The sequence below is a fragment of the Esox lucius genome, chromosome 22 (genome assembly GCF_011004845.1).
Source record: "Esox lucius isolate fEsoLuc1 chromosome 22, fEsoLuc1.pri, whole genome shotgun sequence".
Lineage (NCBI taxonomy): Eukaryota > Metazoa > Chordata > Actinopteri > Esociformes > Esocidae > Esox > Esox lucius.
The window spans coordinates 17155977-17179986 of NC_047590.1; the positions used below are offsets into that span (position 1 = coordinate 17155977).

Here is a 24010-nt window from a genome sequence, read left to right on the forward strand (position 1 = left end):
CACGTTTTTCTTAAATAGACTTTCAACTTTTTGAATATGATATAATCTTACCAGAATATACAATGTACTATTGGATCATCCTTACTCCGGATTAATTAGCAAATACTGAACCCTTTAAAAGCAATATTTAACAATGTAGATTAATGCAAAACCATGCAGCATTGGAGCATGATTTCAGGATTGGGAAAATGCGCATTCATTGTTGATGTGATCTGGTGATTGTTAACACAATAAATACATTTTTTTTCATTCCCATCATAGAATCTCAAAGCAACCGAAATGAGTTCATGCAGACTTTAAATGTTTTTTATTATCATAAGATTGTTAGGTTAAGCGTTATGACGGACAGTTAGTCCAACCACAAATGATTACACACCAAGTCCTGCTTGTACAAACAAATCATTCAAGTTCTCACAGGCATTTCAATGAATACACACACAGTTATGTTGTTAACCAACAAGTCTCAGGCAATTTTATTTGACAAAACAGAAACATAAGACAAATCCCTACTGTTATCAGTACGAGGTTGATGTGCTCCTGTGAAAGTGGCAAAGCAAAATGAAACATCAGACTACACTAAAGATGCATTCCAGAAATGTTGGCCACTGGTTGTAAAAGTGGCCCTGTCAAGCCAAAATAGGCCACCTCAAATGATATACTGTCATGTACGTGTCAATTGTCATCAAAACCACTTGCTTTCAAACTTGGAATTGTATGGCTAACTAAGGTATGAGAGTGATTTTATATATTATACACACATAAACCACATCTTGCCCAAAATCAAAAGTTAAAAAAAAATAGTTTGCTATTTGCAAAAGTTCCAGACGGCATCTTCAAATACTGCAAATAAATTAAGGCAAAACATAGAGAAACTCAAAAGCAAGAGAGTACTGAATACATACTGTGCATTTCTTTCCACCTAATAAACTGAAAGTAATAATGAATACATGAGCAACACACTTCCTACTGTTACACTGGACCTACTGTACATTGGCAAGAGTAGTGATCAGGTGTTGGTTTATTGTACATGGAACAACAGGTCCAGAGCCAGGTTGGTTGAATAGCTAACTTTGATAAATATTAAGCCTTAGGGAGTAAAACAATGGGCTTGTGTCCCAAATTGCACCCTATTCCCTATATATTGCACTAGTTTTGACCTGAGCCCCGAGGGCCGTTGGTCGCCAAGGGGTCATTTGGGAAACCATCACGATCATATAGACCCGATCTTCAGAGAGGGCAATGGACTGACCGGGGCTGAGCCATCCTCTGTCCAGCATGTAATACAGTAAAATCTGTAGTATATTACGATGTAAGATGATGTGTCCTATTGTGCACTTACATTGGTTCAATGATATTCGTTGTACATGGTGTAACACTGGGTCTGTTCAGCAGGCCCGAAACACTCTGAAATCTGGAGGTATCATCTGAACTTGACCAATGAAAACCTGTTGTGTTAGTTTTCTATTACATTGTGCCTTAATGTTTTCCAGTGTTGTGTAGTAACAGCAACTCAAGAGGGCTGGTTAAAGGTACAGGATGTCCATATACAACAAGCCCAAACAACTGATCCTGGATCAGAATCCACCAGATGATTTGATTAAAAAGGCTGTGTTTACAAATGCAACAAAATTCAGATATTTTGTCCACCAACTGGTCTTTTGACTAATCACATCTGTTTTAGTGCTCATCTGATCAGTAAATTTGCAGATAAAACATCCGAATTGGGCAGCCTGTGTAAATGCAGCCAAAGAGAATGGACCAGCTGGAGTCAGCTCGGCAAGGGAAAAGAGCACCTAGGGCAAGGGGACAAAGAGGCAGCTTCACATGTTCAATTTTCTCCCAAACCCGTTTTATGACTCCTTCCATGCTGGAAGGAAGACAATGATTCACAGTTGATGACTACGTCCCGGGTGACATAGTTCACAGTAATGACAGCTTCCTTCTTCTTATGTGACAACTTCCTCTGTCGTAAGTTAGGAGGCCAAGCCAAGGAGGAAACCACCCACAAAACCACTGGACAGGACAATGTTTCTCTTCACAAACTCTGTGGCCTGCCAAGAGGGTAAGAAGACAAGAAACCTCACTAAAGTCAGATGTCTACTCCAGTAAATAAAGCCATTAACTAACAGGTTTCAGTGGTCTGCACTTAAAAATCCAGGAATGTGTTTGCACACGGTATGATTTTTCTCTAGAGGGCACTGTTGCTGCATTTTTTTTTATTTATCCAACGGATGCAGATAATTTGGGTATTTATGAATTGTGATTTTCCCTCCAAAACATAATCACTGAATATCACTTTTTCCCCTTTTTTCATAAGTATATGCTGTGTAAAACTAAAGTGGATTGGAAATCCAATGAATAGTTCCCACACCTAAAAAATAATTAAATGTACTGGACTTGGTTATATGGAATTAATAAGCAATGACAAAAATGCACACACACACACATCTCAAATCTTAGGATCACATAACACTACGGGTACAACAGCCTACCACATAGTTAAGGATTGACACACCACAGGGATAAGATTAGGAAAGACAGGCAGTGTTATTGATACCTTTACCTCCTCGATGAAGGAGTTAATTTCAGGTGCTGCTTGTTTAGTTTTCTTCTTCAGGTGCTTCTTCGCTTTGTTCACGTCCTTCTCCACTTTCTTCCAGTCCACCTGCACATACCCACTGTGATTCGCTATCTGTAGCGGACAACAGAAATTATTGCGTTGAATATGAAATGTCATGCCATTTTTTTTTTTATCTTGTTTCTTTTTGTTTTTTTTATATGTAATCTCATTAGGATAGAGATCCGTACTATTTAACAAACACATGTTGACCACTAAAAGATTAGGTGCAACTTACCTGTAACAACAGAAATCCTCCACCTACAGCAGTAGCAGCAATTTTTCCTACTCTCTGGAACAAGTACCCAGCACACCTGAATATGAGAGAATGACAGTGTTTATTAGGGATTGAATAGAAATGCAATTGATATGTAAAATAATGCATTCAAAACCCCTGGTTTGATTGACATACCAGCCAGTGACCCCTCCCATCATGATCTGTGTGGTTACGGAATACTTCTCTGCAAGGGGCCCAGAGTTATTCCCAAACACCATGCTCCACCACTGGTGCCTCCGAGCATACTCTGTCAGGTCTACAACTTCATAGGCCTCATCCTCGCTCTCTGGTTCTGGATCATCCTTTTCTGGTATTATATAATATGGGGAGAGAGTAAAAAACTTCAGTTGTTTGGGTTTTATTCTCTCATTCAACCAAACCAGGAGGTTTCAGACAGATCCAATGTTGACCTCACAGTCAATATCTGTGCTGTGTGACATTTTATTGAGGAGACAAACCCCATGTAATCATTTAAACATCACGTCCACCTCATTACTACCAATTGTAAATCAGGGACAACATTGCAGTTGCCGGAATATGAGCCTCAGGTAAACAAATAGCATCACAATGTAATGGCTGATATTGAATGTAGGCTATCGAAGTGATGCTAACAAAGCTAGACAACCATTATATCAGTAAAGCCCTTTTATTAAAAACCGACGTTGAAGGAAAATAAATATTTCCGCTTTTAGATTTACTTTCAATGGAATTAAATATACATAATATAGCACATTCGTTGTATTTGTTCGTGAATATTTTATCAATAGGTATGGTGTCTGCTAGGCTAACACTAACCTTCCTTGCGATCCGCCATTTTGGAGAAAATTACATCAGGATGTTGACAGCTGTACGCAAGCCCCGCCCTAGACCTTTATAAAACTATCCAGGCCCCGCCTACAAAATGATGCTATGCCACGTCAGTATTTTAACGCTTTGATCTTTTTTCTCTAGACTCCGTAACTATAAACATTTGACATAAAGCCAAATACAATTTAACACATATTAGATTACATTCCAACAAAAACTATCAAGAAATGAATTCTTTTATCATTTAAATTGATTGAAATGTATTTAAATCTGTATTACATACTATGACTTACCAATTGATATAAAAATAAATATATGAATAAAGTAAACATGTTCAAAGTGTTAGATGATATATCAAATAACTTTTTAGAATAACTGAATAGAAATATTTTACATTGGATGGATTTGTCTTTCTCTAACAAACTAGAGACTGGAGTATTCTGAAAATGTCTCTAGCAGGACAAAACAGACAAGAATGAATGCTCATGTATGCTATTAACAAGATTGGTGATAATTTTATAATACAAAAATGTTACAACATTCAGGTTTTTAAATGCATAGAGACCAAGTACCTTAGAGACACAAAAAGGTATAGGCATATTGGGGCTATCGTGAGGATGATGTCAATGTTCACCTATAAACAGAATGCGACCTTTATTCTAATCACAATTGAGAAATGTTTTGCCTTAAAGACCAAGTAAATCTGGTGTCAAAAATGTGCAATCCCCCCAAAATCTAAAGTTGTACCACTGACTAAAACGTATTTAGTAATTTGACAGTTGTTTGTAAACACTTAACATTGTTAAGAATTTCATTTTGCTGAACAAATGAATACATTTGAATACATATAAAAAATAATAATAAACAAGTTGTGCACCATTGCTTTTAAGAAAATTATAAAAATGCCTAATTTATTTTAGTGGTTAGTAAAAAGATAAATGAAGATAGGCAAAAAAAATAAAAAAGCTTCATGTCATATGCTGGTGTTCAGACATAACGATTGGCTGAAGACGTAGGAGAGGCGTGACTACGGCGGCGCGTGGGTTCGCTTGCTTGTGTGACACAATTATAACAACTTTAAGCTGGTGGCTGTAGGGAATTTTATGGTCGTATAATACTATTTTCAAATTGCACTTCATGCATTACATTTTATTAGTTGCATAAAACTATTGTGTCTAAAAATGTGACGCGAATACTTTTTGGAGGGGTACTTGTTTTCCTGAAAGGATTTACAATTTTGAATTGCTTTTTTGATCCCGGAGAAAAGTTTCTTGTTTCTAATCAATTTTTAGTTTTCGTTCTTTGATTTGGTGGAGTATTTCGTTCGCCCTCTCGTCGCGATTCCATGCAATCGTGCGGAGTCTCGCTCGCTGTTGCTGCCTGCGCTGCTGCTCGGAGTCTCGGCTCGGCTTCTGGTGGTGATGAGGAAAAGAAAATGGCGGCGGGAAAAGCGAGTGAAACCGAGGAGGACTTTCCGACGCTGACAGCCCAAGAGAGGGACAGCTTGGTCGGAATTGACAGGTCGGAGTCATTGTCCTGCACATACCTCCACTGTATTCGTATTATTTTGTTTACGCGTTTTCTGTTTTAAACGTTGAAAATGCAATTTGCACGGCAGTGCAAGTGATACTGAACCGCCTGTGTTGTCTTCTTGCAGCTCACTGTTTGGATTTCAGAGGCTTCATGAAGATGGCGCCAGAACGAAGGCCTTACTGTTGAAGGTAGCTAGCTTGCTAACAAACCACAGGACCAGCCGGTCCTTCAGCCACATCACTTACACATTATACATTCTTACACACACATTTCTACTTGTAACCAGCCATGGTATCCTAGCTATTATAGCTAAGCAGCCTTCTCTCGGGCGAGAGTACGGACTCTTGTTAACCTGATGTGCGCAGAACGACCCTGCGGCTACGCAGCGTCCCTACCATACTCCTCTTCCTCGTTAGCTAATCCAATAGTGAAAACGATCTGCTTTTCCATTAGATAAACGCATTTTAGTATCACAACTGTTTGTTGTGTTATCAGGGTGGTATATCATTTTTATAACTCGTTAAGTTGACAAGTTTCACTATTTGATGAAGTCTCAAAGGCTTGCCAAATCAAATGTTTCAACCATACTAGCTAGTAGTAGTTGTATTGCCTTTTGGGTGCAGTAGAAATGACTAGCAAGCTTAGTAGTAGCTTAATTAACGGAGCCAGTTTAGCTAGCTGCATGTAATATAGCATTTAAAAGCAAAACTTGCGGTCTAGTAGTTAGTAATTCTACATGTATACGAAAAAGGACATGCATACACGGTAACTTTTTATTTAGCTTGCTGCTGTTAGCTTGTTAGCTAGCTGGCTGGTCAAACATGCGTTGTTGAAAGCGGTCTGGAGTTTGCTGGGTACTGTACACGAACTGTACAGTAACTCATTTTGAATGTGAGCTAGTTGAGGCTTTAGTTGTCAGGCACATAGTTATAACTCCCATTGCACGATTCAGCATTGGAAACACATTTTAAAATAATTGGGATCTAGCTAACCATGATTAGCTAACATTCGATAGCTAGATAGGCAACGCTACCGAATTAGATGGTACTAGTGTTAGACAGCTCGTTAATTGGCTACGTTTTTAATGCCAATTTAACGTTAAAGCGTTGACTTCCCATTGTGTCGGGAAAGTATTTTTGTCTTTTGTATATTCATACTATATATCAGGCCGGTGCATGCACGTAGCTGTACGGTTCTCGTACCCCGTGGTGGTGATTGTGACTACGTTTTAAGCTTGTGGATGGGCTCGAGACTGGTTTTAGCTAGGTTCCAATGACTGCTAACTTGCTAACCGCGTTAGCTGTTTGGATAGCTAGCTAGTAATGGCTGCTTGGGTCGGTCCAAGATGGCGGGACAGGGAGGAGTGACACCGAAATGTACATATGTGGGGAGCTCAACATCAAAATATTGAGAACGGAATTACTAAGAATTCGTTTGCATGTTTTGATCGACCCTTTTCGCAGTGTTTGTCTTAGGGTGGGTGAAATGGCGTTTGTTGACAGTTTTCAATGACCGTGTGCGAACGTGTCCCTCCCTACGTTTTGCATCTCAGAGCATCATCAACCTGTAGCTAGCACATTGCCATTGGACATTGAACAAAGGCCAAAGTTGCACACCCATTTATTTTTTCCCCCTTTTTTTGATATTCAATGTCAAAAGTGGATGTTTTCAATTAACGAATTATGAGAACATAAGCATCTATCGAGTCACCGTAAATAGTTATTCGCTTTCCTGGTGATGTGGTGCTTAGAATGGCTTCCCAGCGAGCTAGCATGCTGGATTGCTATCAGTCTAAAACAAAAGCATCATCTATTGCCAATACAAGTGGCTATAGAGCTGATGGCAAACTGGCCACTCCACTATCCCAGCCTCACTTTAAACCTACACGTATTCAGGTCAGTCGTTCTCCCAGGCTCAGCATATATGAGACTATACCAACACTCTGTCCACACTGTTTATCCACATTTAATTTCTCCAAATGATACAGGGGTCCAAATGGAGAAATAGCTCTCATCTCATGTCCGATACATCTACATTTAAATATGTCCTGTATATCTGCCTATTGCTGCTTTTTAGCTCTCTCTTTAAAAGTATGGTCTGCTTTCCTTTCTATACCTACTCTAATCTGAGGATGGATGCTGGCAAATTGTCATGCTAAAACCATTCCATGCTCTTTGGGGAATGCAGCTTGTGGTCAAGCTGCCCCATGTAGCTAAATCTTCCCACAACCTAAGTCATTACTTTATTTAAATCTTGACATTATTGTATTTTAATATAAAATATGCACATCAAGCATGTTAAAGTGGGTTGTTTCCAACCTGGTTTATTTTTCATAGTTGATCCTATGTTTATTTTGCATTGCGCCTTCTTTCATACTACTTTAGCTACCATCTTAAATGTTTGATTCAACTCATGGACTGATTTATGAACATCATTTTTATGTTGAAGCTGCAGGCTTAAAATTAGTAGGCCTTCCTTTCTTCGAATCAGGATCTTTTTCTCTGTTGGTTTGACTTGCAATTTAATATAATTTGTCTCCAAAACTATTTTTTGCTGTGAGGTGCTTTATAGCTCTTTCTCTGCTTTTATAGCTTTATTAGTCCTGAGCAACAGCCCTGTCTGGCACAGTGCACAGTCACTCTGTTGCACCGCTATCTACGCCCAGATAAGAGTTCAACTCCACTGACAGAATTGGGTCATTATCGCTGCCATTGGATAGGTGACAACAGCATAGAAATAGAATAGACAGACACCAATTCTCTTATACCATGCAGTGTTACCTCTCCATGGGCCTACTAGTTTTATCAGTGTATACTACTGCACCATTAAACATTGCATTCATTTAAAAGCATTCAGATGGTATTCAAATAACGAAGCACAATAGCAAGTACTTGAGAGCTTTGCTTTCCCCCGACCAAGTTAATAAAATCCATGTTTCTCTCCACTTAAATTGTAAGTCTTTTTGGATATCAACTAAATTAGACCAGTACGTCAAACTACTAAATTCCCATGCTCTTGCAAAGATACAATTCAGTTTATTCTCTATTTGCCCTTGGTCAAATAGTCAATGTTCAAGCATCTTTGATGGGTTTTGTTGGATGTTTAAATTCATTCTAGAAAGTCAAGCGCTAACATCTTGTGGAGTCAATTGCAGTTTTTTTTATTGGTATGAAATCACATTTGCTGTTAGTTTATTGTGGCCTGTTTCTTTATGTATTTGTGCTTTGCTTTTATGAGATGTGTTGCTTGTTTGGAAAGCACAGATGCATTGTGGGAGCTCATTATTAAGGCCAAAATGTGAGTTCCTTTGGCATTGTGTACCACTGGCACATTAGACATAATCATTCCTTTGCTGGGGTAAACGGCAAACTTTGATCTATTCTGTGGTCATATGAACCATTTATTTCTTTTTTATGTGCATTTTAATCATTCTCATGGTCTCAGCCCCAGCTAAATTGAATGAGATTAATCTTGTCATCTATGATGTCAGTTGAACTCTGAGTGTGACCTCAGCTGTGCTGTCTGTCATTTCTGATGGCCCCTCCCCCCTCCACCATAAACAAACCGCCAGTCAGTCTGAATGGGATCGTAAGAAGTCCAGTGGCATTGTCACACACACACGCTCCCCTGTCCTCAACTACTCAGTCATGCTAAGACTGTTCAGCTGTTCAAAGAGAAAGTGCCTCTTTGTTTTTTGTATGTGAGATGTGTAATTGTTTGTTGTACCGCATGTGTTTTATCCAGTGCACGCCAAATGTCTGTACCCGCTGTGGAAACTGTCCTGAAGTCAGTTGATACCACATCGCTGCTAGACTGTGATGTGTTCCATACACCACACACCCACGTTATCTTCTGACTAATTGAACTCACCCTTTGTATTGCCCACTATCCCTAAACATTAATTACATTTATAGAATAAACTCGCTAGTCCAGTTAAGAGACAATTGGGCATTTTGTCTTGTTTTTTCTTCAAACCCTTCTGTTTTTCAGTGAACCTGCCTATACTCATGTTTTGGGGGAAAATACTTAGTACTATCACTGTGTTAATCATTGGCCAGTAATTATTTACAAGCCTTCTGCAAGTGCTCTGCATATATTTCTTTTGTGTTTTAAATGTTTTTATTCAAACCTTTAGGCTACTATTTGTTTCTAACTCTTCCTCATAAGGGAGGAGTAGTTGATTTGAACTTGGAAAATCCTGGGCCCTTTTTGTCATACCGTCTAGCATTGCATTTTTTAAAAATAAATTCCCATAAGGAACGGGCACACCAATAAAACAATGTAGTCGCTTTAAAACTAGTGTGCAATACAATGTCAAACGTATTTCTATTGTGGCCCTAATTGCGCGTGCATTGGCTTGTGTGGGGGAAAAAATGAAAAAGGGCTGGTCCATCGTGTCGATTTGGTCACTTAGGTGATTGAAAATGATGCGCCCTATACATGAGGAACGCTATTTGCACATTGTATTTGGGCTCATCAGTGTTCACGGAGGCACACTGTGGTAACCAGTTTTTCACCTTCCTTTTAAAGGAATACTTCTAACAGATGTAGAAAACTCTTCCTCTGGGACGTGCTTGCATTTACCCGTGTCTTTCCTACCTCTAATGTGGTGGCTGTGTGAGTCTAATGGAAGGAAGTAGTCAAACATATGTAGGAACTACCCCGTCAATGTTGCCCCTTAAGCATGGTCAGGGTCATGACCCTTGATTAGTCTTGAGACTGGCTCCTAATAATCTGGGTACGTGACCTCCGATTGAACCACACCCTGATCGACTGGTTCTGCGCTATTGGAAGCTTGCTTTTGACTAGTTTAGTTAAGCCTTCAAACCAAGATGGTTTCCTAGTCTAAATGAAGTTGGATGTGTGTGTTAGCAAATCTTAGCCCAGAACTTGATCCTAGCAGTGACCTTTACCTATTAACTTGGTAGCCATGTTCTCCCCTCCCAAGTTGCTATCTTGAGTGCAATCGTAAGGAATTTACAGAAGTTTTGTTGGCGAGAACGTCTCCTGCCAGCTTTGTCTTCATTTAATCCTGAAAATGATAACTTTTGTTTTGCTGAGGTAAAGAGAGAATGTAGATGCTGAATTTGGCATCAACATTTGTAATTCTCTCAGAAAAATATAACTATATCCTGATTAGGTTTCCCCGAGACTGAGGCGATTGGAGTCTGATGATTGTTGCTTAAAATAGCTTTCTGGTTATGGAAATGGCAGGGATCTTAAACTACCAGTCTAAACTTTGAACACTTACTCGTTCACTTTAAAATATCAAAAAATAAAAAGAGATGCCTGTTTTGTCTCTAACTTTTCCAACCCATCATCACTTATTTCCAGAGCAACTCATATTAGTAAGTAAATGTATTTTCTCATTTCGTGACACCGCTAACTATCCACTTATGAATCATCCCTTTGAAGGCTGTGCAGAATATACAGTCCCATACCACAAAATGCCTCAGTAAAATCATTATTTTCAGTCAGTGAAAGATATTGGTGCTCTAGTGTCCAAGGTTGAATGCTTATATGTTTTATATGGTTTGCATGAATAGTAGTATAACAACTTTGCTATAGAAAAAGTTTCTTTAGCATTGGCAGATACGCTGTTTTCATGGAGTCAGTCCCCAATCAGCCATCTGTCCTCAACATCTTCCTCATTACCTTTTAGACATTGAGCAGTGGGGCTTATCCACAGCGACGCAGAGTTAGTACATTTTTGTATGGCTAGCTGGGACAAGCGCTCACTTCAGTAGTAGTAAGTACACCTTATGCTACTCGTGTAGCTTAGGTGTAAATGCTGTAATTGTTGTTCTGCAGTCAATGCGTTAGTTGTGGATGACTTAAGTGCAGCCTGGCCGCTACTGACCATTGTGTTTTCATGTGCGCGGGGTCTAATAAAATGAGTGCCTATAAATCAGGCATATAATTTTTTATCTTAATACAAAGGCAAGTCTGTGTGCCAGCATGTTTATATCAACCACATGGGGGCATTATAATGGACATGTTTTTATGTCCTAAACTGTTTGACATAGTGGGAAAATATTGCACACATTCTCAGGCTGTATAAGTCTAGCTAAATTCTAAAGTCTGAGTTCTTTTGGCCTAGTGGTAAAAACCTTGTGTGACAACTCATTTACTCATAGTGGCCGTATTGCTTCAGTCAGACTGCTCCGGGCTCAGTTGTGTCAGTTTCCATCATATATGCCGGCAAAATTGTAGGTACCCAATTCTAGGTTTTGATTCTATTGTTATTTATTTATTTTTTGATTAAAAATGACGATGAGTCCAAAAAGTTGAATTGTGTTGTGCAAATGTTGCACACACGTCATTTACTGTCGCGGTAAGGTCATGTGATCTAGCCCACAAATTGTGCAAAATTTTCCACATTAGAGACCAAACTCTACCCTGAAAATTGAATTGTACTCTTAAATGTGTTTCTGTGTGCTTAGATTAATCTTAATAGCACGTGTTCCTTGTCAAAGATGCCAGCTTCGAGTCCCGCTGCTGGAGAAATATTGACCACCTATAGTATTATCTTTTCATTGTTTTTGTGATGTCTTGGAAAGGAGGCTAAGCGTAGGGACTAAGCTAATTATGTGGAAATGTCTAATTTACGTTAATTGTGGCTCAGTGGGTACATTGCTGAAGCCCTGCTTGGAGCTTTAATTCTTTGTTTGCCTATCTGAAAGGCTTTAAACTTGTGGAAGTGGTATCTGCTGAGCCAATCTGTACATCCTTAAGTTTAGCTCTACATGTTGTAGTAATTTAAGAAAGGAGTGTACTTGTATGGCTGCTTACCAAGGCACAGATATGGTGACATTTTATGAATGGTAGTCTTTTAGAAGATGTTGCATCAATTCTCCACCTTTTATTCTTATATTTGTATTCACACATGTTAAAGATGTTCCCCATTAATCTGGCTACATTTGGCAAGCTGTTATGTTATTCCAACATTTAGTGCTGTGTGCGCACAGTCATATCTGTGCATACATTTCTGAATGCTCTTATGCAAGTGTTAATATTGATGACTGTTGAGCCCCAGAATCGCATAGCAATTAAGTCACTGCCATGCTGTTAGCTGTGTCCTTGCCTGGGGTTCCCACGAAATCCATAGCATTCCGGTTTTGGTGGGTTTGAATTTGGTTGCCTTGTCCCATCACAATTTGACGCGTAAGTATTGTGGTCTAGACTGCCTGGTTGAGTGAGCAGTGTGATGGGAGCTAGAACAGTGTTGGATACTCATCTGAACTAGTTCTGGGTTGAATAACGATTCAGTATCAATTCACAAGGTCCTGATGTGGTCCCCATTAGATTTTGAGTATGGTGGTAATTGCAATCCCAGCCGTTTGTGTTATGCCAGATCCAGCAATTTCTGCTTCTCTTTTAAGCACGTGGCTGGCCAGTGTTATGGAGAGGAAAGGTTGCAATACACCTCGTCCGTCCAAGCACACGTGTGATTGCTGGAAGTTTGGGAGCAGGCTGTGGAGATAAATTTAGTGTGTGTGAAACCGCCAACGTGAAGCAGCTCCATCAATGCCACAACACGTCTCATATTAGCTGCATTGTCAGTCATGATTGCTGGTTCTTTCTCTCTAACATCCCACTCATTTAACCCCTCAAGACAAAATGCACAGATTTACAAAATGTATTTAGGGGTTTTAAGAATCTACTTCAGATCATCCAAATAAGAATCCCAATTAGTCAGAAATGTTTGTTTATATATATATAATTTTTTTTATATTTCTCCCAGCCCTAATCTCAAAATGGGCTGTTGAAGCAGGGCTTTTAACATGATTCAAAAAAGATGAAAATGCTGGTGTTTTGCATTTGAGATTATTACTGCGATTCATTTCAAATTGTATTTTTTGTTATCCAAACTGTCTGATTGTCCAGACCTTCAATCTGCCTTTCTGCCCTGTGTAGGATTGGTGTGTGGCGGCAGCAGTGTTATATTTCCGTTGCTAGGTCACACATCCATGTTCTTAGTTAACGTTGTGTTGCTTTTGTCTCACTCTTCTCGCCTGTAACTTTTCCTAAGTTGACAGGCTTGACTAGCTAACATTATATTTAAAGCCTATGCTGTCATTTAGTCTCTAGATGGGCTAAGAAAATTACTACATTCTGTTTGGAATCTTAAAAGGCATAACAAGTCTGAAGTCAAAAAAACCTTCAGAGACTGTTATTTTACTTATCCTGCTGCGAAATATGGGTGTTTTTTTATTTATTTTTGTGGGGAGGTGGTCCTCCTAATTAGGAATGTGCTTAAATAACCATATCATTCTGGCTTCTTTGTAAATAATTTAATCCAGAGTTGAAATATTTGTCATGTAAAAGTTAGATGTGAAGGAATGTCTAGAATTTTTTTTCTTTCTAATATGCTATTGAAGTAGGGTTACACGATATTGGAAGTAAATGACATTGCGATATTTTTTCTGCGATTATCCTGTATTTTTCATATCGCAATATATGTCTTCAGAAAGAGTTTTGGCTATCAACCTGACAGTCTGTATCCTTCATTCTTCCCCAGCCCTATCCTCTGCATTAAAAATTTATGAAACTTATGAAAATAATAGCAACAGTAGTAAAATAGAATGCGCAATTGGGCATAACTTGCAAGATGCAGTCTGTGGCCCAAGCACTGCAGTCTGGTCCACTTGTTCAGGGCGGCAGCCTTCATGTTCGCGGCATTGTCTGTTGTTATACAGACTAGACGACTCTCATCTAGGCCCCAATCAGCTAAAGCTTCTCTCATCCCTGTTGCGATGTTCTCACTTGTATGATCCTCTGGGGAAAATGCAGTTTGCAAACAGCGACTTTTCAGGTGGAAGTCCCCATTAATAAAGTGTACGGTCAGACTTATGTAGGGCTCCGTTTTCCGGCTGGACCACAAGTCTGTTGTTGCTGTATATTATTCCACTTGTGACAGCGCTGTTTCAACTTGCATTTCTCATACAGCTCTGGGATGGCAACTTGAGAAACATAGTTGCGTGATGGCATTACATACCGCTTGTTAAGGAAACAGATCGTGTTTTTAAAACCCCCATTGGTAAAAGTGTTAATTGGTACGTGGTATGTCTTTGGCGACGTGAAATGTTATTGAATCTGTGATTTCTCTCTGCCGTTAGGAACCTTTCTCATATGGTGTAATACTGGCAAATGCATCCGAAATAGATTTTTGCTTTAGACGGCATTGAGATGCTTTGCACTCGTCATACGAAGATTTGTGGTGCCGCCTTAAATGATCGAACAAATGGTTCATGTTGTGGCAACAATTACAAGGGACTCTCGACAAAGTACCTGTTTTGGTCAACATCATCCTGTCTGTCGCCAAAATATTTCCATATAATTTACGATGCATTTCTTTTTGCAACCAAATTCTCAATTTCTGCCTTTTTTTTTGCGCAAGCAAAGCCTGCATGTCAACCACGTGCAGCAACGAACTCGAATGTTTAAAGAAAATAATAATAATTAAATCTGTATCCAATAACCCATAAATTGGAGCAAATTACATTAAATCAGACAGATATAATGCTAGTTTTCCATTTGAAAAAATATTGTAGACTGATATGTTTACCTTACTAAGTCACATGTTCTGCGTGTTAGAGAATGGTACAGCACACTCAACGTTCACTGCTTGAGGCCTGGTGGTTTTTATTTTGTTGACATCTTATTTTTTATGTAATCATGATAGAGGGCATAAGATGTGATTTAAACATGTAATTCAAACTTCTTTTGTAGGTTTGAGTGAATGTTTCTGGGAGCAATCGGGCTCCTTTTTTTTGTCCTCTGTGCCATTTGTGTGTTCAGTTGTTCTGCTACGTTTCAGAAGCCCTGTCCCCAGAGACCTGTCAATCTGATTGCTGGCCCCCATCTCATGATTTTTGTGGTAATATAGTCCACAAACCACATTTCGAGAATTTTTGTCCATTGTAGCTTTGCCAAAATCGGACCATAGACATGTTGCCAATAAATGGGTTTCATGGTCTTCTAGACAGCTATGTCCGTACCAATTAACTTGCTAATATGGCAATCTGTTGTAGAGGAAATTTTGTGTTATGAAATAACATAGTCATGTTTGCAATGCATTATTCCCTAAGTACACCGTGTTTTAGTTTGACAGACACAGCACATACAGGTTAAGTAATGTGTAAACAAATGACTTGACAAAATAGAACAGACTTTAATAATCTGACTAGGTCATTCTGGGGGCTAACTACTACTTCAGTGGAGTAACTACTATTATCTAATTTCTCAATGTTACATAGAAACTTGAACTATCAAACTGAATTTAGGATTGTCATAGGTGTAAACATGTTGCATGTTTATGTGGTGCTTGCATGGCGTATGCTGTATTCCTCTGGTTGCTTGCTATGGTGTATGGAAGTTGTAACATAACGCAAAATGAATGTTTGCTGTATGTTAGCTTAAGAGTCATTACGTTTCTGATAAGTAACCTTTATCTTTTTGCTACTCTATTTCCAAACAAAATCTTGTGATCTGAGGCTAAGCCAAAATATAGATAAGACATGTTCAGCTTCCCCTGAGAATGGGTCACTGTGGTAACGGAGACAACACCACTTGGGTCTGTGGCAGGGCTATTCAGCCAGGGGTCCATGGCTGCCTGGAGTCCAAGGAGCTAATGCCGGTTTCGTTGAGAAGATCTCCCAAAAGTTTTTAAATTATTTTTGTAAAAGTAACGATGTTGTACTTTTTCTTTGGTGTGACCTTGTAAATGGGAAGCTGAAGTGACTCCTTGTTAATAGATGAAATAACTCTTCCTGAATTGTGTGGAGAGGGGAGAGAGAAAAGAAGTTTGATTTTTGATGTCCGTCACTATTATGTGCATAAGCAGTAGTACGAATTGAGGCCACTTTCCTCTCGTGTCAACAAAAGACTGTCATGCCATGACTCCACTGCCCCTTGTGCATGAAACTGTTAGAATGTTATCTGTCTGTCTCTCTTGAAAAAATGTTGAAACAACTTATTTTTCTTAAATCAGCATCTCTACATGTATGGCATGTGTGTCTCTTAAATTCCAAAACGGGCACACCTCATTTTACTCCATCAGGTACTGATTATCTGATTACCTGAACCAAATCTTATTTAACGAGGAAAAATATAAAAACCACTACTGTGGTCATCACTATCCTCTTGCAATAGGACCAGCTAGATGGAAAAAAACAGTGCAAGTAGTACTTCAAAGGTAATTTGAATAAAAAAATAACTATTCAGCATGACAAATGAGTTGAAAAGAAATGCTTTGAGTGAGGAAATGGGTTCAATTCTGGATTTACTGGCAGAGGGATACAGTGCGCGTCAGGTTGCTTCCATCCTGAGCATTTAAAATACCACGGTTCATAAGAACAAGGTCAAGCTACAGGCATTGGGGACAACACCGCTACAGACTGGCAGTGGGCGAAAACGACTGACCACTGATTCGAATGTCACTCAACAATTGTAGGATCAAGTGACCTACAAAAAGAATGGCAAACAGCAGCTGGGGTGAAGTGCATGGCAAGGACGGTTCAAAACAGGCTCTTAGGGGCAGGACTGAAGTCATGCAAAACTAGAAGTAAGCCCTTCATCAATGAGAAGCAAAGAAGAGCCAAGCTTAAGTATTTTTGCTTTATATATTTCTTAATTCTTAAGATGTCGTGTGACTGGTCACAAGAATTTGATTGCAGGATGACACTTATTCGGTGTGTTTGATAAATCAACTTTGAACTTTGAACTTTTGGGTTTTCATTGTGTCATTTGTCAACTTCTGCTTGCTCGTTTGCCTGCTCGTGGATCTTGAGTTAATTAAATTATATCCTCTCTGCAATTGGGAAAATACCTCTGTCTCTCCGGAGTCATGTTGTGGGATATTTAGTGGAGCAACTTCACCAACGAGACACCTTAATACGGAGGATTGTGGACCATGTTCACTTAAAGGACTAAAGGCGAATGCAGTTCCATCATATTACCCAGTTCAACACGTGGAGGCAAGACCGATTGCCAGTAATACTTCTGATCGCTATGTTATAATACACAGAGTACGTTGCCTCTGGATATTCTGGGCGAGCTATGGGGATTAAACATTCACCATCACAAAGATGACTGTACGAAGTGGCTATCAAAGAATAGGTTACTTGTTTTCTAAGCTAGTGACTGCTAACCATGACTGTGTATTAGGGGTGTCGCGATATACCGGTATTGATGATAACTGTGATATTTAAAAATATATATTTCATGTTTAATACACATGATAATATTGTATTCACTTGGTGTAACTGAAGTTGTATTGTTCCAAAAACCCTTGGTTTTTCAAAACCTTATTCAAGTCATTTATAGACAAATGATGCATGTGCTTAAACAAGGATCCTGGAGCTATTAACTGGTGTTGAAATCAACTCGTTAACCCCACTCGAACCCCCAGGAGATCTGCAAAGACACCCCGTTTTTGCCTATTCACAAAACGTTGTATTTTTCCAAAAACTCGGATTTTCCGTAGCTTATTCATATACAAACAATGCATTTGCTTAAACTACTAGTCTGGACCTATACACTGGACCCCCCCCCCCCCCATGTTGAAGATGAATTTGAAGATCTTTTTCTAAATGTTCTATAGATACCGTGATAATATTGTTATGAATATGAATTATTTTGGCCACGATAATCGTGTAGTGAAAATCTAATATCATGCCAGCCCTACTGTATATACACTTATCCTTTCTGAATGATCACGTGGATTGAAACAATTGTGAAAAAAAACGGTAATCACCGGAAGTACCTGTTTATTTGAAATAAGAATTGTATCGCAACAATTTTATCTTTGAGGAATACAACATGGTCATGTTCTTTGAGGTAAACACCACTTGTCTTAGTGTTTTAGTTTTCAGCTTGCAGTTTTCATGGGTCAGTGGACTGCTATGGGACTACATAGGTGATTTTTCAGTTTCGTTATTTTGATCTTATGTTGGTGGACTGACAGACGTTGGTTGTACCTGTTGTGATTGTATCTTGACATGGTTTGCATCAATAGATTTACAAGAATCAGCTTTCAAAATGGATTGTGTACCAATGTACCCACAGCTATTGGGTACATTGCAGTTTACTTCACATTGCGACTGCGTGCCGGGGATTTACGACAGGTTTTAAGGGCAGGTGGTTACTTTGGTAACAGAACCAACAGCCCTTGCTAGATGAGATTCTTCCCCATCTGTGGTGCCACATGCTAGCTTTAATCTGACTACTGTGGTAACGTCTTTACTAGCTGTTGCAGTTTAAAGTAACTTAAACCCCCACCAATATGAACATAGAAGAACGACCCCTCGCCACCCTTGCTGTATTTTGTCTTTGTGGTATGATTCTTTCCTGACGGTAATCTACTTGAGTAGGCCACAGTGCTTACATTTTGTTGTTACCACTGCATGTTGTTGTTGTAATAGGTATAGTTGGTCTAACATCCAAGTGCTTTGAAACCTCATCCCATTTAATGTAAAAATACGGGCGTGAACACATCTGTAATGCAGCTACCATTAGGCAGAGCTAGCTAACGACATGTTGTCATTACAGTGCTTGCTGTGTTTAATAACCGCTAGTAATGATAGAATAGAGCCAAGCATTACTCATCTTTCTGTAGTCGTAGCTGCTAGCACTGCACGTCAAACCTAAGTTGCTTGATAACCCCAAATGTCTGAGTGAAGTCTGCACACTCTTCAGACTATAGGATTGGTTTGCTGTGGTGGTATAGATTTAGTACCTCTGCTGCAGTAAAGCTTTGCAAGGGACGCTGGTATAATGTGTTGCAGTATGATGCACTGTCTGCTCCTCCAGCGCAAATTCAGACTGTGGGGATGGGCTCTGCATTTGATGCATAAAGCTGGCTCAGAATTGACTGGGACATTTGCTGTAGTGCTTTTGTTGCTGTTGGCTATGATGTCTTCTTCTGACCTGAGGTAACGGGAGATGATGGACCCAGATTTTGAATGATTCAGCCAAACTAACCGCTTAGACCTCAGTCTCAGTTAGGGGGCATTTCCTGAAGTCATCCATCAGCTCCATTGTTTTATCTGAGTTCCAGGGTATTTTGACTTCACCAAGCCACCAGCTGGTTGTCCTCTCCATTCTAAATGGACTCTTCTCTGTCAGTGGTGAAACCGACCAGGATGGTTTCACCTGCATTCTTGGAGTGGAGTAGGGTGAGGGGTGAATGCAAACACGTGGAGATGGACCTTCCAGTGAAGGAAATATTTATGGTTTAGGAAAGAACTATTCATACCAATTGTAAAGCATATTCATGACTAGGGTGGCCCAGTCCGCTTTGCCAGTTCTCTCACAATTTGGCTGTTTTTGAATTATTCTTGGTCCTTAGAATTTTCAATTTATCTAAATGCTAATTTCTCAGTTCGCTGTTTTGTGTGAAAAATTGCTGTTTGCTGAAATTTTTTTCTTTCTGACCATTTCAATTAAAAAATGAATGAATGAATGAACGTTGAAAAACGTTGAACGATGAAAGGCTATGGGTTTATTCTTTCTTTATTTCTCCCCAGGCTGTTCGCTGCTACGATTCTCTCATCTTAAAAGCTGAAGGAAAAGTGGAGCCAGAGTTATTCTGCCAGCTAGGCCACTTCAACTTACTCCTGGAGGAGTATGCTAAAGGTGAGACAGTGCACCATGGCTGTGTCTGTTGCCCTCTTTCCCACTGTGTCAATCTCTCTTGCTCTCTGTGTTGCTGTGTTTGGAGCTGTCTCTCTGTCATGGCCACTTGCAGCGTGGTAGGTTTTGATGGCATTAAATAAAGTTTATTGAGTGTTTATTGAGTGTTCGGTGGAGCAGTGTAGTTTGGCGGTTGGTGCCACTGGTTGTGAAAGTGTAAGATCTGCTTCTGGAATGAATAGTGCTGTGGTGATCTTTCTGAATTTGATTGATACAGTGAACATTGTGGTTGGGGGGGGGGGGGTGTAGTTTTGAGAGCTGTACAGACGTCGGTCTTTCGACCTGACCCCGCAGGGAAAGTATTGCTGTCTTAATGTTCCTAATTTTATTAGAGACAGCGTCATGGTTTGCTTGTCCGCCATGCTGTAAGGCTCCTTTGCTAAATGTTTCCTTTAGGAGACAATTGTTTATGATTTTGAAGGACACAGGAATGTCGTCTTCTATTTAAGTTGAGGATTGATAGTTTTGACTACTCAATTTTCGTATTCATTGAGACCATGAAAGGTTTTGTGTGTGGTAGATTGGGACATTCGGTATGGTTGTGTCCAGGTGATGTGCATGGAGAGCACCCTGCTAGGTCTTGTTCGAGGACAGACGCTGCTCCTCCGCCAGGCAATGAGGCTGATCGTGGGTCAGGAGTAGGAAGTGAGATGGAAGATGCGTCTGACAAGGGACGGGGGTCACAGGAAAAAGACGAAGTAGTGGCTGGTGATGGTGTACAAAAGTGAGGGAGCTCCAGCACATCCGTTGCGCACAGGGAAAATGAGGAGCGAGCCATCTGAGTCTAAGGAGGATGAATTATCCGTTTAAGGGCAAATACCTCAATGGTGGTGAGGGTTCTGCTTCTAAAAGGACCGTTGAGAAAAGGAAGTTGTTAAACGGTGTCAGAGAGGGGTGAGGAAGATTACTCCGGTGATGACCGGGACTGTGAGTCATCAGATGAGTCTCAGCGAAACAGCGGGAGCAGTGGGATGGGGTGGTATTGATGGGGTGCAGCAGTTTCTGAAGGTGACCAAGGGGAAGGAGTATATGCAGGGTATTTACACTGATCTTTTTCCCTCCTGACCTTGAACAGTTTTTGGGCTCTGTTTTATTCATGGACGTTTGCAGGGCTGATGTGGGCAGGGTTTACTAGCCTCGATCGCCTGCTTTGAAGCTCTCACAAGAGTAGCGGGTGAGTTGCGTTCTCAAGGAAATGGAGGGTCTGTTGCAGTGATTTCAACCCATTTTTCTTTAATTCTCTGGTTTGTGTTTTCAATCGTGAGGGGATTTAGGATTTCTTAATTGAACGTAAACGTGGCACTGCACAATAAGAAAATACCTGTGCTGTATGAATTATTGGAAAGTAAAGGTATTTTTATTGTTTATACATGAAACACGTAGTGATAAGGACAACAAGGTTATGTGGCAACAGGAGTGGGTGGGGTGACAGCGTGTCATAGGAGTATAGCTAGTTGGGGTGTGGCTATCATGTCCTAGCATTTTCGCCTTTGTCTTAAGAGGTTGAGGAGGTGGTTCAAGTTTATGAGAACGTCACTGTCTGATTAATGTGTATTGCCCCTGTGGTGGCAGTTGGGTGGAGTGTTTTTCCCTCGGTACACATGGGCTCATGTAAGGGACAACTCATCTCTCTGTCTAGGTGGGACAGGTTTCATTCTCTAGTGTGTGTCTGGTGTGAGCCCCCTGGGATTCTCTGGCCATTGCTTGGTACCTGCTGGGTTGTGTATATTAGTTAGGTTAAACCCAATAGTGCTGACTGGCACATCGGTACAGCATTGTTGAGTGATTCCCACTTTGAAAAGTGTTTTTGTCTTTTCTTTGAGAGAGAGAGAGATGGTGGGTAATAGGCACAGTTCTAATTCAACAGTAATCAATATACTTTCAATGTCTCTATGGGAAATTACTCAGTCAATGAAGGGCCTAGTGAATGCTGTTGTGGAACTCCAGAATTTGGGTGAGACTACAGGAAACCAGGGACATACTCAGGCCCTCGAGGGTCAACGTGCTGCCTGGACAACTGGGTATTAGACCCCTGGAGGCATTGGTGGGATATAGAAATGGATGCCTTGTCGAAAATGTTCTTGAGTTTGGACAAAAAGAATGGACCCAAACACATTGTCCCTTGTCTTTGCTTGGTTACTGGATGGAGCTCACTGGCTCCACCGAGAATGTGACAAGGGCAGTGGGGCCCTATGCTGAACTCTACCTGTGTGAGTACACGGAGGATAATGCAGTGTCATGCCAGTTTGGGCTCTGATGGGTGAGGACTGGCTGGTGGTTGTTAACCATAGTTTGGCCATAGGGTTGCTTCTGCTAAGCTGTTGTAGGGCTGTCCTCTCTTTCTTGCCTAAGAAGTGTGACCCTGGAGAGGTGAAGGACTGGAGGCTGTTGGCTTTACCGGCTACTGATTAAGATATTGTCTGAGGCTTTGGCCAACAGGCTTAGGGAGGTGATGGGTAGATGATACATGGGGCCAGTCCTGCTGTGTTCCCGGCAGGTTGGTCAGAGAATATTTCTTATTCTGGATTTTTTTGGATGCTGGTTTGATTTCTGTTGTATAGGTGAAGGCGTTTGATCAGGTTGAACACCAGTATTTTTGGTGCACTCTTGGGTTCAGCTCTATTTTCATGGTTATGATCAGGTGGCTTGAGTTATTCCTCTCAGGTTTATTCGGGGATCAGATAGGGGTGCTTTCTGTCAGGTACGTTGTATGCCATTGCTATTGTGATGTGTTTACATTGCATTAGGAATAGGTTAGAAGAGGTTTGCCTTTTGGTAGGAACCCCACAGGCTTTTCTCTCAGCCTGTGCTGCTGATCTTTTGATTGTGCTGAACAATCGAAAATAATTTGACTGTTTGCGTCTGCTTGTTCATTAATTTGGTGCTGTAACTTTATCGAAGGTCAATTGGGGATTAAAGTTGTGTATTACATGTAGGAACCTGGGCAAGGGGGAACTGGCAAGGGGGGGGGGGGCTGGCTGGCTGAGGAGGTGGAGGTGGTTTTTACCAAGGTTGTCATATAGAAGACGCATTATTTGCATTATTATTAATAATAATGAATAAAGTGTTTGCCCCTGATCTGTGGCATCGGCAGGCATGCCTCCCTAGGGAGAATCCCGGCAGTCCTGGTTAATTTTTCCTGGGATGGATACTATTGGATTTTGCAAAGTGTACTGTACTTGCATAAAGAGGAGGGGGGACGTGGTCTTGAACACCTTGCTAGCAGGGCTGCTGCTTTCCGTCTACAGTTTATCCTGCATTTTCTTTAGGGGTCAGGTGGCTGTGCATCTGTGGTCCAGGTCAGTTTGTCTTACTGGCCAGCCTCTGGGAAGCTGTAGACAGCCCTGTCGGCAAAAGACTGGGCCTTCCTGGAGGGGTACGGAGTGTATGAGCAGGCACCCAGCATTGATGCCCCATCCAGGGACATGTTCCATGGTATGAGGATACGACGGCACCACTTGATTTGGGAGGTTTTGAGGTGACCGGGAAGGTGTTGTGTAGGGGTTGTGTTAAGGCATTAAATAAGAAGCTGAAGGGTAGGGAGTTCACCCCTTGCAGGGCCAAATTTGGGATTGGCGATTGCATCAAGCCAGCACAGAGAGTACTGTACAAGCCACTGTTACTGAAGAGCACTGGTGACTTGGAGGGTGTTGCTTGGCTATTGCTGTGTCGGTTTTTGTTTCAGTCTTCAGTACTGTACGGGAGTCCGTTTTTAATTGTTTACAGAGCGAGGCTAGTGCTTTTATTCATAGTTTTTAGTCACATGATCGGTCTGAAAGCCTGGCGGGCAAAACATTATTTAAACATGGCGGGAATTCACTAACACTGGGAATTCTGTGGAGCTAGTGTACAAACTGGTCAAAGTGTCTACTGTTACAGCCCATGAGTGTTAAGAACGCCTCACAAAACATGAAAAACGAATGTATGCCAACACACACTGCATGTCTTAGGCACTTGTGACCCATGTACGGCACCCGCTGCGTTACTTTCATTGCTAAAAACTGCGACATCCCTGCCGGAGCTGAACTTTGGGGGTGTTTACATACCTTCTGGAGAATCTATCCCCTGACACTGCTATCAAA

At 40.6% G+C, this 24010-nt stretch overlaps 2 protein-coding genes across 10 annotated transcripts in view; one reads left to right on the forward strand and one right to left on the reverse strand.

Annotated features, from left to right (window-relative positions):
• Positions 1 to 292: 292 nt before the first annotated feature.
• On the reverse strand, positions 293 to 3774 carry LOC105023740 (FUN14 domain-containing protein 1). Of its 2 annotated transcripts, none has more exons than XM_010893167.3 (5): positions 3690 to 3774; positions 3030 to 3201; positions 2856 to 2931; positions 2564 to 2692; positions 293 to 2051 (listed from the first exon to the last, which is right to left on the reverse strand). In XM_010893167.3, the coding sequence occupies exons 1-5, from the start codon at positions 3706 to 3708 to the stop codon at positions 1974 to 1976; spliced, it is 474 nt and encodes a 157-aa protein (XP_010891469.1). In that variant the 5' UTR covers positions 3709 to 3774; the 3' UTR covers positions 293 to 1973. The 2 variants fall into 2 exon arrangements, with proteins under 2 accessions (XP_010891469.1, XP_010891468.1); XM_010893166.3 differs by having other exon boundaries at positions 2558 to 2692.
• A 908-nt stretch (positions 3775 to 4682) lies between these two features.
• The window catches only part of LOC105023738 (lysine-specific demethylase 6A-like), a 45960-nt gene continuing 26632 nt past the window's right edge, over positions 4683 to 24010 (forward strand). For 3 of the 8 annotated variants that reach the window (XM_010893160.5, XM_010893158.5, XM_010893161.5), the window contains exons 1-3: positions 4684 to 5222; positions 5359 to 5422; positions 19763 to 19871. In XM_010893160.5, the coding sequence (XP_010891462.3) occupies positions 5047 to 5222; positions 5359 to 5422; positions 19763 to 19871 (349 nt within the window). In that variant the 5' untranslated portion in view covers positions 4684 to 5046. Of the gene's footprint in view, positions 5223 to 5358; positions 5423 to 19762; positions 19872 to 24010 lie in introns of all 8 variants that reach the window. The other 5 variants (XM_010893165.5, XM_010893163.5, XM_010893157.5 and 2 more) reach the window with 4 other exon arrangements.

What these genes read in the sequence shown, in the direction of transcription:
- LOC105023740 (XM_010893166.3), bottom strand. An exon ending in ATGGGAGGGGTCACTGGCTG is followed by an intron (nt 2,932 to 3,029) that starts GTATGTCAATCA and finishes TCTCATATTCAG; the next exon opens with GTGTGCTGGGTACTTGTTCC. An exon ending in GAGGATTTCTGTTGTTACAG is followed by an intron (nt 2,693 to 2,855) that starts GTAAGTTGCACC and finishes TGTCCGCTACAG; the next exon opens with ATAGCGAATCACAGTGGGTA.